The sequence below is a fragment of the Dipodomys spectabilis genome, unplaced genomic scaffold (assembly GCF_019054845.1).
Source record: "Dipodomys spectabilis isolate Male_0828 unplaced genomic scaffold, ASM1905484v1 ptg000147l, whole genome shotgun sequence".
In the NCBI taxonomy this organism is placed as follows: domain Eukaryota; kingdom Metazoa; phylum Chordata; class Mammalia; order Rodentia; family Heteromyidae; genus Dipodomys; species Dipodomys spectabilis.
Genome location: NW_024870824.1, coordinates 7,534,896 through 7,549,167, shown reverse-complemented (window position 1 = coordinate 7,549,167; position 14,272 = coordinate 7,534,896). Strand labels below are relative to the sequence as shown.

Genomic DNA, 14,272 nt, shown 5'->3' with positions numbered 1-14,272 from the left:
TATATGCTATATATCTTAAACCATATCAACAGCTTAAACATAGCAATAAAAATCTTTTGTAATTTACATAAAAGTCAACTTATCAGTTATTTAAAGTTATATAAAAATTATAAAAAAATTTTATATTGTATTAATTTTTCATTAGCATAGTCTAGATTTAGTACAGCACTGCAGCTTACAATAATGCCCACATTCAAATTCACTAGGCAATCATCTCTCAAGAGATGGTGAATCTGTATGATTTATGAAAGTTAAAAACATGAGACTAATGTTGCTTACCTTCGAACAACTTCTTTCCACCCTTCTTCTCTTTTCTGCCCTCTTTTAGGACTAGTAAGATTCAACTTTATGTTTGGAGAGCTTAATGGCAATGAAACTGACTTGTAACTTGTGGACAAGGAATTAGGATTCATTTCACCTTCCAGACTGGGAAGAGAAAATAACAAGTACAACAAAAGATACACTTTAAGGCAGAAATTCAAAGGAATTCAAAACAAAGTTGCACTGAAATATTTGAAGTTTGGCACATCATATAAAACCAAGGCAGGAAAAGAGAAATAAAATGGAAGAGTCCATTATGTATTTTAAAATTAAATTTGAGTCAGAGTCAAAAGACTATAATGAAGAAAAATATTTTCAACTTCAAATTCTGAATCTTATAAAAATGTCTAGTAATCTTAACTAGCTTATGTAAGAAGACAGAGATACATATTAGTTTTCTCTATCTCAGCAAATAATAACATGGATATTTTGATGGGTATTGCATTGAATTTATAGACTACTTTGGGCAATATTGCCATTTTTGCAATGTTAATTCTGCCAATCCAGGAACATAGACGGTCTTCAACTTCTTAATGTCTTCTTCAATTTCTTTCCTCAAAATTTCATAGTTTTTGTTGTAGAGGTCCTTCACTTCCTTGGTTAGGTTGATTCCTTCTTTTTTTTTTTTTTTAAAGACTATTGCAAATGGAGTTGTTTTCTTGATTTCACTCTCAATCTTCTAGTACAAAAAAGGTACTGATTTTTGTGGACTGGTTTTAAACCTTGCTACTTTGCCAAAGTTATTTATCAGCTCTAGGAACTTGAAGTGCCTGGGATGAATCCTACTTGACTGTGATGTATGTTTGTTTGTTTGTTTTTGGTCAGTCGTGGGGTTTGACCTCTGGGCCTAGGCACTGTACCTCAGCTCTTCAGCTCAAGGCTAGCCCTCTACCACTTGAGCCATAGCACCACTTCTGGCTTTTTCTGCTTATATGGTGCTGAGGAATCAAACCCAGGGCCTCATGCATGCAAGGCAAGCACTCTACCACTGAGCTACCTTCCTAGCACCTGATGTGTGATTTTTAAAAATTAGTTGTTGAATTCAAAATACTGGCCAGTATTTTGTTAAAAAGTTTTGGCCATTCATCACTGAGAGAGAAACAATCCAAAAATTCATATGGAACCACAAAAGGCCCCAAATTGCAAAAACAGTCCTGGGCAAAAAATGTAGTGCTGGGGCTGGGAATGTGGCTTAGTGGTAGAATGCTTGCCTAGCATGCATGAACCCCTGGGTTCGACTCTTCAGTACCACTTACACCAAAGAAGCCCGAAGTGGCACTGTGGCTCAAATGGTAGAGTGCTAGCCTTGAGCAAAAAGAAACTCAGGACAGTGCCCAAACCTTGAGTCAAACCCGAGGACTGGCAAAAAAAGAAAGAAAAAAAAAAGTAGTGCTGGAAGTATAACAATTCCAGACTTCAAACTCTACTAGAGAGCTATAGTAACAAAAATAGCTTGGTACTAGCACAAGTCCAGGTTCAAGAACCAATGGAACAGAAAGGCCTAGATTTAAACCTAGAAGACCTAGAAATAAAACCATAGACCTACAGCCATTTAATATTTCATAGGTTAGCCAAAAGCACAGGTTGAATAAAAGCCTTTTCAACAAATGGTATTGGGAAAACTGGACATCTACATGTAGAAAACTGAAAATGGCTGTGACATCCTATACTAATATCAATTCAAAACAGATCAAAGCCCTTAATGTAAGATCTGAAACCATGAAACTACTACAGGAAGAAGGAGAAACATTAGAATATATTGGCATAGGCAGCAACTTTCTTAGTAAAGTTCCAGTGGCTCAGCAAATCAAAGAAAAGATGGACAAATGGGATTACATCAAATTAAGAAGTTTCTGCACAGTGAAGGACATAGTTAACAAGTTAAAAATACAGCCTACAAGATGGAAGATCTTTGCTAGCAATAATCAGGCAATGGCTTACGAGAATATACAAAATGCTTAAGAAAGTAAACCCTCAAAGAATCAACAACCCACTTAATAAATGGGCAACCCACATAATAAAGCCAAAGAGAGACTTTCAGAAAAAGTAAAAATGGCCAATAGACATATGAAGAAATAAAGTCTCTGGCCATAAAGGAAATGCAAATTAAAGCAACATAAATTCTATCTCACCTCAGTTCCAATGGCCATCATCAACAATATAAAATAACAGGGGCTGGGAAGGTGGCCCAGTGGTAGAGTGCTTGCCTTGCATGCATGAGGCACTGGGTTTGATTCCTCAGCACCACATAAGCAAAAAGCCAGAAGTGGCGCTGTGGCTCAAGTGGTAGAGCACTAGCCTTGAGCTGAAGAGTTGAGGGACAGTGCCCAGGCCCAGAGTTCAGGTCCCACGACCGGACCCCAAAAACAAAACAAAAAAACAATATAAAATAACAGATGCTAACTTGAATTTGGGGAAAAAGGAACTCTAATACACTGTTGGTGGAATGTAAACTTGTTCAACCACTCTGGAAAGGAGTTTAGAAGTTTTTCAAAAACAGGGCTGGGAGGGTGGCTCAGTGGTAGAGCGCTTGCCTTGCATGCATGAGGCCCTGGGTTCAATTCCTCAGTAACACATAAGCAAAAAGAAAAGAGCCGGAAGTGGCGCTCTGGTTCAAGTGGTAGAGCGTTAGCCTAGAGCTGAGGGACAGCATCCAGGCCCAGAGTTCAGGCCCCACGACTGGACCCCCCCCCCCAAAAAAAGTTTTTCAAAAACAAACAAAAAACCCCATAACTAAACATAAAGCGGGGCACTGGTAGCTCACATCTGTAATCCTACCTGGTCAAAAGGCTGAGATCATGACTGCAGTTCAAAGACAGCCTGGGCAGGAAAGTCTACAAGAGTCTTATCTCCAATTAAGCATTTAAGAGGCTGGAAGTGGACCTGTGGCTCAAGCAGAGAACTAGCCTCGAGCAAAAAAGCTAAGTGACAGTGCCCAGGCCCTGTTATCAAGCCCCTGTACCAGCACAAAAAAAACCCCAAAAGAATCTACTAAATAAGCACAAAGCCACCTATAATCTAGCAATACGACTCCTGGGCATTTATCCAAAAGACTACAAATCAGGATACAGTAATGCCATGTGCACAGCCATGTTCATTGCTGCACTGTTCGCCATAGCCAACGTTGAGAAACAGTCCAAATGCCCCTCAATAGAAGAATGGATCAAGAAAGCGTTCATATATACACATACAAAATGTAATTTTATTCATCCATTAGGAAGAATGATATTACATTATTTGCCAAGAAATGAATAGAACTGAAAAAAATTAAGTAAAGTAAGTCAGGCTCAGAGAGACAAAGGATACATTTCCTCTCATATGTGGAAGCTAGAACTAATTTATAAATGGGTTTGTATGTGAGTGTACAAAAAAATGTATTAACCAAAATATATTTTCAGGAGAGAATTCAAAGTTAGAAAAACTAATGCACAGTCCAACAAAATGAATACCAGGAAACTGATACTTGAAGGATGGATGGTGGCATCCAAGGGGAGCAAACAAATGAAGAGAGGTTGTGTGGGTGGGGGGGGTGGGGAGCAGTCATAAAGTTCAACACACATCCTAAAAAAAATAAGAAAATTCAGTGAAGGGGTTAGGTTAGGAGGGATGGGGAGAATGATGAAAAGGATGACATCAATTAAGATGCATTGTATTCATAAACTGATTTGTTGGATAGAATTCCTTTGTACAACTGCTTAAAGATAATAAAAGTATAATTTAAATTAAAAAATGTTAGTTTTCAAAATTGAAGACAAAGAGCCAGGTGCTGGTGGCTTATACCCATAATTCTAGTTACTCAGGAGGCTGAGATCTGAGAATTGGTTTGAAGCTAGTTAGAGCAGATAAATTTGAAAGACTCTTATCCCCAACTAACCAGCAAAATGCTGGAACTGGAGGCATGGTTCAAGTGGCAGAGCATCAGCTATAAGTGAAGAAACCAAACAAGAGTAGAGGGCTGAGTACAAGCTCCAGTATTCTGTCTCTCTCTCTTTCTCTCTCACACACACACTCTCTCTCTCATACACACAAAGGAATAAGCTTAAAATTGTTAAATACAATTAGTGTTTAGATGTACTTTAAATTTTTGTGCCAAGTATGAAAAAACAAAGGTGAATGGAGAATTAACAAATCAAAATAAATTACCGTGTTGGAGTTTTTGAAGCGGCAGCAATTGTCTTTTCTTCTTGGGAATTAAGGATCAGTGTGGGACATCTCCTATCACTAGCAGATCCATCCATAGTGAAATTTAACTCTTGGCTTTTACCACCACTGCTACTCTCACTATTGCAGTCTGTGCTATCCAAGTTTTCAGAATCGCTATTCCCACTTATACCACCACCTCTAGGTTCTCCATTTATTTTATTTTTATCCGACTTTGGTTGTGCTAAAGATATATGTTGTTCTGGTAAAATTAAAGGTGCTGTGGGAGGGGTTTCTTTTGTCTTATTCTTCTTATTTTTCCGATTGGTGCTGGGGGTTGTCACTACATTGGCCCTTTTTTTCCCAAACACATTTGTGAATGTGGTAGATGTTGCAGAGATTCCAATTGTGGTAGTGGTAGTTGCACTAGGTGGTTCTATGGGAACTTCTTGCTCCACTGAAATTATAAAAAGGACAAAAATTACATTGAGAGCCACAGATCTCAAACTCTACTTCATAATTTATAGTAATTCAATCTTTTAGGCTATAGTTTCCTTTTGGTAATAAATGAAGAAACTTTGACTTAGAACATTCTAATATCTAATTTCTTGTCGAATATGCACACTTATAACATTCTTAAGATCAGAATGCAATTCTCATGAACTAATGAAAAAACCACAATATAATTTGAGGTTAAACAATTTTCTTTTTTTGGTCCAGTCATGGGCCTGAACTCTGGGCCTGGGCGCTGTCCCTCAGCTCTTCAGCTCAAGGCTAGTGCTCTACCACTTGAGCCACAGCGCCACTTCCGGCTTTTTTCTTTTTGCTTATGTGGTGCTGAGGAATCAAACTCAGGGCCTCAGGCATGCAAGGCAAGCACTCTACCACTGAGCCACCTTCCCAGCCCTGGTTAAACAATTTTCTAACAGTATTTTAGAACTGGAAGGAAAGCAAATTTGCCTACTATAAGAACTGCCAGACAGCACCAGAAGTGACTCTGAGGGAAATGAACTCCAGGCTCTACTAATATGTATATTTTCTATAACTTTAAGGCTGAATCTAGGCTAAGAATTAATTGAATAAATGTACCTCTTCCCTAGTTTCTAGGAAGTTAGGCAGAGAAGTGTGTGAAAGAAAACTGGCAAAACAGTTCTATTGTTTTTAGTATATACAAGGTGTTTTACAGTGTCTTAAAACTGAACTTCTTTAAATTATGCACTTCTCCCTTCTGTTTCTTTATATTAGTTAATGATATAAAGCATTTAGAACTATTTAATATAAAATAAGCTATCAACTTCAACTCAAAACTATCCAAAAAAAAACTTTTGGGGGGGTTGGTCATGGGGCTTGAACTCTAGGCCTTGAGCTCTTCAGCTCAAGGCTAGCGCTCTCCCACTTGAGCCACAGCACCACTTCTAGTATTCTGGTGGCTTATTGGAGATAAGAGTCTCACAGACTTTCTTGCCCAGCCTGGCTTTGAACCACGATCCTAAGTTCTCAGCCTTCTGAGTAGCTAGAATTACAGGCGTGAGCTGCCGGCCCCTGGCTAAAAATAACCAAATAGTTGGGATTAACTACAACAAAAAGCACTTTTTTTTTTTGTCAGTTGTGGGGCTTGAACTCTGGGCTTGGGCGCTGTCCCTGTGCTCTTCAGCTCAAGGTGAACGCTCTATTGCTTGAGCCACAGCACCACTTCCAGTTTTCTAGTGGTTTAATGGAGATAAAGAGTCTCACTTTCCTGCCCTGGCTGGCTTTGAACCGTGATCCTCAGATCTCAGCCTCCTGAGTAGCTAAGATTACAGGTGTGAGCCACCAGCACCCAGCTACAAAAAGCACTTTTAATGAGATTGAAAGGAGAATGTTTATCTTTAATTCAGGTGAGCCATTTCTTACCATCTTCATCATTCTCATCATCCTCATCCTCTGGTAGTTCTGAATTCTCTTTAGGTTTGCTTTCCTCATCTTCCTGTTTCCTTTTTTGCTCCTCTTTTTTCTTTTTTCTCTTCTCTTTTCTTTTCTCTCTTTTAGCTGCAAGAGCCTGCTTTCTGCTTTCTTCTCTTGACTGCAAATAAAGTAAGTAGACAATTTTACCAATATGCAATTCTTCTAATTTTTGGGTGCAGATCACAGGGCTTGTACTCAGGACCTAGGCACTGCCCCTAAGCTTTTTTTTTTTTTGGGTCCAGTCATGGGGCCTGGGTGCTGTCCCTCAGCTCTTCAGCTCAAGGCTGGCGCTCTACCACTTGAGCCACAGCACCACTTCCGGCTTTTTTCTTTTTGCTTATGTGGTGCTGAGGAATTGAACCCAGGGCCTCAGGCATGCAAGGCAAGCGCTCTATCACAGCCACCTTCCCAGCCCCACCCCTGAGCTTTTTAGTCCAAAGCTAGCACAATACCACTTAAGCCACAGCTCTTCTTCTGGGTGTGTGTGTGTGTGTGTGTGTGTGTGAAGCCACAGCTCTTCTTCTGTGTGTGTGTGTGTGTGTGTGTGTGTGTGTGTGTCCCTGTGTTTAATTGGAGATGAGTCTCTTTTTTTTTCTTTTTGCTTACGTGGTGCTGGGAAATCGAACCCAGGGCCTCATGCATGCAAGGCAAGCGCGCTCTACCACTGAGCCACCTTCCCAGCCCCTGTAGATGAGTCTCATGCCCAGGCTTGAACTCAGTTCCTTAGCTTTCAACCTCCTGAATAGCTAGAATTATAAGCATGAGCCGCCAGTGCCCAGCAACATGCAATAAATTAGTAAAGTGAAATTTTTGTTTATGGCTTCCCATGAATTTCAATTTCAATACATTCATAAAAACAGAAAGAGAAAAAAGTAAAGTGAAAATGATAAACTTTTTTTAAGCTTTTTTTTTTTTTTTCTGTCAGTCATGGGGCTTGAACTCTGGGCCTGAGCCCTGTCCCTGAGCTCTTCAGCTCAAGGCTAGGGCACTATCACTTTGAGTCACTTCTGGTTTTCTGGTGGTTAGTTGGAGATAAGAGTCTCTCGGACTTTCCTGCCTGGGCTGGCTTTGAACTGTGATCCTCAGATCTCAGCCTCCTGAGTAGCTAGGATTACAAGTGTGAGCCACCAGCACCCAGCTTTTTTAAAGTTTTGAACTCAAGGCTTGCACTCTACCACTCTACTACTGGCCTTTTTTTCCCCCTGGTTAATTGGAAATAATAATCTCACAGACTTTCCTGTATGGATTGGCTTCACATTATGATCTTCAGATCTCAACCTTTGCATAACTAGGATTACAGATGTGAGCCACAGGTCTTCAGTAAAATTAAAAAAAAACTTTTATAATACAAGAACATAATAGTGCATTTACGTAATTCCAATACTTATGTGGCTGAGACAGGAAGATTGTAAGTTCAAGGGCAGTACCTGGTGTTTGTTTCAAAAACACCCAAAACCTTTTGTAATTTGAAGAAACCATCAAGAAAATAAAAGAGCATGGACAAAATAGGAAGAAATTGTTGTAATAATACATCTGGTAAGGCAAATTGTAAATATAAAATAATATAAAAAGATAACTTTATTCAGTAATAAACGACTTAGAAAATGGACTACTGAAGCATTAAATAATATACCTTAAAAATGTTTACTTGTCAATTATTTTTAAAAATTACAAAAGCAGGGCTGGGAAGGTGGCTCAGTGGTAGAATGCTTGCCTTGCATGCATGAGGCCCTGAGTTTCATTCCTCAGGACCACATAAGCAGAAAAAATCTGGAAGTGGTGCTATGGCCCAAATGGTAGGGTGCTAGCTTTGAGCTGAAGAGCTGAGGGACAGCACCTAGGCCCAGAGTTCAGGCCCCACAACCAAAAAAAAAGAAAAAAATTACAAAAGGATCTCAATGTACATTTCTCCAATAAAATATAAAAGGGCCAGTAAGCCCATGTGAAGATATTCATTATCATTAGCCATCAGGGAAAAACCAAATAAAAATTACAGTTCACAGATACTAGGATGGCTATAATTTTTATTTATTTTTCGTTTGTTTGTTTTTTGCCATTCCTGGGGCTTGAACTCAGGGCCTGGGCACTGTCCCTGAGCTTCTTTTGCTCAAGGCTAGCACTCTACCACTTGGGTCACAGCGCCACTTCCAGCTTTTTCTGTGGATGTGGCTATAATTTTTAAAAGGATAGATAATAACAAGTATTGTGAGAAGATATATTGTGGGTAAGAATGCAAAATGGTACAGCCACTTTGGAAAACAATCTGGCAGTTACTTAAATGGTAAAACAGAGTAACTATAGAATAAAACATCTATTTATAAGTATGTAACCAAGAGCAGTGAAAATATGTTCATACATACATTATTATACAAGTTAGAGTCGTACCAGCATTATTCATAATAGCCAACAAGTAGAATCAACCATTAACTGATAAATATTGTTACCTTATTATGTGCGTAATATAGATAACAGAAATTCTATGACTTTAAGTGGGTGAATTCTATGATATATGTTAGTTAAATCTTAGTAAAATTTCTACAAAATATAACTATAACATCTATTTGCTTAAAATGCAGCTTAAATGATCTTTATGAAAGTGACAAACCGAGCTTTAGTAGTGCATGCTTGTAATTCCAACTGCTCAGGAGGCAGAGATCTGAGGATCTTGGTTCAAATCCAGCCTGGGCAGGTAAGGCTGTGAGACTCATCTCTAATTAATCACCAGAAAACCAGAAGTGGAGCTCTGGCTTAAAGTTGTAGAGCACTAGCCTTGAGCAAAAAAGCTGAAGGACAGTGCTTAATCCCTGAGTTCAAGATCCAGGACTGTCCAAAAAAAACAAAAAACGAAAAAACAAAAAACCAACGATTTTTTTTCCTATACTCTATAGGTTTAAAACATTTTTTTTTCATGGTAGTAGAGTTTGAACTCAGGACCATTTACTTGCTATGTTGTGCTAGACCACTTAAAGCTATACCTCCAGGCCCTCTTTAGAGCCATACTTAATTTTTGAGAACATCTATTACAGTTTTTGCACTTTTTTGCACTCCTCAGATAACAGTACACAATAACAGTTTTCTGACACAATAAAGTCTGAAACAAATAAGCAGACTGAGTTTCAGAAAGGAAATCTGGTTTTGTTTTGCTTGTCTTTTTTTTTTTTTAACTTTTCCCATTATTCCACACAGCCTTGGATAATAGACAGTCTTTAAAAAAAAATTAAATAGAAGTATTACTGGGAGTCAAACCCAGGGCTTTGTACATCTTAGGCAATTGCTCTATCACTGAGCTACATTTCCAGCATGTAAATAGTTACTTTTTAATAGAGAAGCTAATAAATCAGATTTTCTATAAACAAATTTCTTCTCACTTGATTATAAGCAGTAATACCATATTTGCCAAATAGTATTATGCTTAAGTAGGATGGGATTTCAATCCAAATCTAATTCCTCAGTTAATATAGTTTAAACATATATATAAACTTTTTTTTTTGTCAGTTGTGGGGTTTGAACTCTGGGCCTGAATGCTGTCCCTCAGCTCTTCAGCTCAAGGCAAGTGCTCTACCACTTGAGCTACAGCGCCACTTCCGGTTTTCTGGTGGTTTATTGGAGATAAAGAGTTTCATGGACTTTCCTTCCGGGGCTGGCTTTGAACCACGATCCTCAGATCTCAGTCTCCTGAGTAGCTAGGATTACAGGCATGAGCCACCGGCGCCCAGCTAACACATTTTTAAAAAAATAAATGATGGTTCAGAATAAAAAAAAATTCATGGTGATTTGAGAATCTAACAATTCCTTTGAATCATATTTTGTTAAGATTATTGGGCTAGATACATGACTCAAGTAAGTGGTAGAGCCTCTGCCTAGCAAATACAAGATCCTGAGTTTAAACTTCAGGAACAACAATAACAACAACAATAAAAGATGACTGGTCATGTAGGTAACAAATTATTCTGAGTTTTAAACTTCTAATAAGTATTTTTTTTGCCACTCACTTTTTCCAGATCAAGTTCCTTTAGGAGAATACTTGCATTCTTATTTGCTTCTGCAGCTTGCTGATCTTTAGCTTTCACAATTGTTTCAACACATTGGTGACACTTTTTCAAAAGTTCCTGTAGTAGAAGATGAAATAATATAAATATAGAAACACATTAATATATAAAGACCAAGTAAAACCAAAAGAAGTGAGTACACCAAAGTTCCAGGATTATAGTTCAAACAATGAAAATTCACTAAATCAAATGCAGTTATTTGCTGTGTCTGGGCTTTCATCAATCTCACATTAAGAATAAAGCATCTAGAAGTGGAGGTGTGCAGCAAGCAGTAGAGTGCCAGTCTTAACCAAAAAAGATAAGCGAGAGTGCAAGGCCCTGTGTTCACGCCCCAGCATCAGTGCAAAATCTAACTCATTTGATAAATAAGTACATGTTAGGGTCATCCTCTGTAAGCTTGATTGAATGACAAAAGACAAAAAAAAATAAGAAAGAATAAGGCATTTTAGCTAGGCACAATGGTTCATGCAGGTAATTCTAGTTTCTCAGGAGGCTGAGATCAGGAGGATCATGTTTTGAAGCCAGCCAAGGCAGAAAAACCCTTGAGATTCCATCTCCAAAATAACCAATAAAAAACTAGAGGCTAGCTGGGCACCAGTGGCTCATGCCTGTAATCCTAGCTACTCAGGAGGCTGAAATCTGAGGATAATGGTTCAAAGCCAGCCAAGGCAGGAAACTGCTTGAAACTCCTATCTCCAATAAACCATCAGAAAACCGTAAGTGGCCCTGTAGCTCAAGTGGTAGAGCGCTAGCCTTGTGCTGAAGAGCTAACGGACAGCACTCAGGCCCAGAGTTCAAGCCCCATGACCAGCAAAAAACAAAAAACAAAAAAAAAGACTAGAGGCTAGAGGCATGGTTCAAATAGCTGAGTATTCTGAGATTCTGAGCACAAATCTAATTCTGGCCAAAAAAATACTCAGCAAAAGTATTATACCCATCTATTTTGCAAATGGAAAAACTAAGAAATTTAAGCATTTTGATTTTTTTTGGGGGGGTCTGGTCTTGGGGCCTGAACTCTGGGCCTGGGCGCTGTCCCTCAGCTCTTTAGCTCAAGGCTAGTGCTCTACCACTTGAGCCACAGTGCCACTTCTGGCTTTTTTCTTTTTGCTTATGTGGTGCTAAAGAATCAAACTCACGGCCTCATGCATACAAGGCAAGCGCTCTACCACTGAGCCACCTTCCCAGCCTTCATAACAATTTTTTATTTTTATTTTATTTTATTTTTGGGTCCAGTCGTGGGGCCTGAACTCTGGGCCTGGGCACTGTCCCTCAGCTCTTCAGCTCAAGGCTAGCGCTCTACCACTTGAGCCACAGTGCCACTTCCGGCTTTTTTCTTTTTGCTTATGTGGTGCTGAGGAATCGAACCCAGGGCTTCAGGCATGCAAGGCAAGCGCTCTACCACTGAGCCACCTCCCCAGCCCCATAACAATTTTTTAAAAGTGCTTTAGAAAAAGAAATATTCTTTTTGTTCTCTAAAGATCAAAACACTTGGAGGCTGGGAAGATGGCTGAGTGGTAGAGCACTTGCCTTGCATGCCTGAGGCCCTGGGTTCGATTCCTCAGCACCACATAAGCAAAATGCAAAAAGCCGGAAGTGGCACTGTGGCTCAAGTGGTAGAGCGCTAGCCTTGAGCTGAAGAGCTGAGGGACAGCGCCCAGGCCCAGAGTTCAGGCCCCACAACCGACCCCCCCCCAAAAAAAAAATTGTTATGATATGGGGCTAGGAAGGTAGCTCAGTGGTAGAGTGCTTGCCTCACATGTATGAGGCCCTGGGTTCAATTCCTCACTACCACATAAAAAGAAAAAGCCTTAAGTGGCGCTGGGGCAAGTGGTAGAGCTGAAGAGTTCAGGGACAGTGCCCAGTTCCAGAGTTCAGGCTCCACAACCAATCAAAAGAAATTGTTATGATAAAGGTGATATACAGAGTGATTATAGTTATGTAAGTCAGATAATAAGCACATTCCTTTTTGGACAATGTCAGCCCTTCCTTCCCGTTCCCACCCACAAATTATATAGTTAATTTTCAACATAGTTATAGTGAGTACTACTGCTGCATTTGTTCACTCTTTGACCCTCCATTTCTATGAAGACTACTTTTTTTTCCCAGAGCTTAAAACTGAACTCAGGGCCTTGCACGTTCTAGGTAAGTGATCTTCCAGTGAGCTAAATCCCAACTCCAAAGAATAATTTTTTTCCCACCATGGCTGAGGACCAAACTCAGGGCCTTGCTTGCACTGGGTGGGCGCCCTTCGGCTGGGCTAAACCCCCAGTCCCCCAAAGAATAAATTTTGAATTGTACATCTTGGTATATAATTCCACAAAGAATAAAAATGTGCTTCAAAAAAGAGTAAACTTACTTTATCCGTAATTGTTGCTATGTATCTCATACATTCTATATCGGAAGGGAACTGATTGACTTCCTTCACCAAATATTGAACAACTTTTACATGACCCTGTAAATACAACAAAAGCATAGAAAATAATTCTTTGAAAATTTGCCATATGCTTAACAACTTATTAAAAAAATAAAAACATCAGCTGGGCACTGGTGGCTCACGCCAGTAATCTTAGCTACTCAGAGGCTGAGATCTGAGGATCGCGTTTCAAAGCCAGCCCAGGCAGGAAAGTCCCTGAGACTCTGATCTCCAATTAAACACCAGAAAATCAGAAGTGGCACTGTGGCTCAAGTAGTAGAGTGCTTGCCTTGAGCTGAAGAGCTGAGGGACAGTACCTAGGCCTAGAGTTCAAGCCCCATGACAGATAAAAATAAATACTTCTAATTCACTAATTTTGAAACTAAAATTATATATTTCATATATACATATATTTCATTTACATAGATGTAGAATTGTTGGGGGGAGCAAAGAGGAAGGTGAGAGAGAAAGGAAAAGATGGTAAGAAATGTACTCATTATCTTGCCCATGTAATTGTAACCCCTCTGTACAGTATGTTCACAAAAAATAAAAAAATAAATAAAATAAAAAAATTAAAAAAAGAAAGGAAAGGATGGAAGCAAATATAATCAAAGTATATTATATCTATCAACGAAAATAGGATGAGACCCACTAAAACTTGTAAGAAAAAAAAGGGGGACATATGGAAATATTACAATGAAATTCCTTTATATAATTAGCATGTTCTAATAAAAATATACATTCTAATGCATTATCCTGCCCATGTAATTGTAACCCCTCTGTACAGTATGTTCTCAAATAAAATAAAATTAAATTAAAAAAAAAAGATTAAAAGAATTCAGAAATGTAAAAAAAATATATATATATATACATTCTAAGGTACTAAGCATAAAATGTAGTGAACAAAGGAGGGCAGCATGAATGATTAGGCTAGGCAGGTTAATATAAATCAATTTTACAGCACTTTGTAGACCATAAGTAGCTTATAATTTTTCATTAATTACAATGGGTAATTACAATTGGTATATTTTTTAAATATAGCAGAAAAAAATGAGATTTTAACATATATAGGAGGTAGACTGAGTTATAACTGAAGTAGAGTGCTTGCCTAGCATGTACAAAACCCTAGATTCAATGCCCTCTCCCCATATACTATAAATTTTTTGTGGAAGTATGATCTATTGTCTTCCTACTCAGGTAGAGAAAACATCCATTCACATATAGTAGTGTTTCTTAATTTAATTTTTACCGTATAACATAACAAAATTGTCGAGATTCCAAGTGAATTTGCTTTAACACATAGCTCTTGGGCTTGGCCACAGAAAAAATAGAATGATAATACCAATTTTTTTTTTTCTTAGTCGGTATGGGGCTTGAACTCTGGGCCTGGGCACTGTCCCTCAGC

At 38.7% G+C, this 14,272-nt stretch overlaps 1 protein-coding gene across 10 annotated transcripts in view; it reads right to left on the bottom strand.

Annotated features, from left to right (window-relative positions):
• The window catches only part of LOC122118113 (ankyrin repeat and KH domain-containing protein 1), a 141,658-nt gene that overhangs the window by 27,913 nt on the left and 99,473 nt on the right, over positions 1-14,272 (bottom strand). For all 10 annotated transcript variants that reach the window (XM_042692007.1, XM_042692008.1, XM_042692010.1 and 7 more), the window contains 5 exons: positions 12,811-12,906; positions 10,398-10,514; positions 6,355-6,523; positions 4,465-4,918; positions 280-426 (listed from right to left, as the gene is read on the bottom strand). In XM_042692007.1, the coding sequence (XP_042547941.1) occupies positions 280-426; positions 4,465-4,918; positions 6,355-6,523; positions 10,398-10,514; positions 12,811-12,906 (983 nt within the window). The remainder of the gene's footprint in view (positions 1-279; positions 427-4,464; positions 4,919-6,354; positions 6,524-10,397; positions 10,515-12,810; positions 12,907-14,272) is intronic.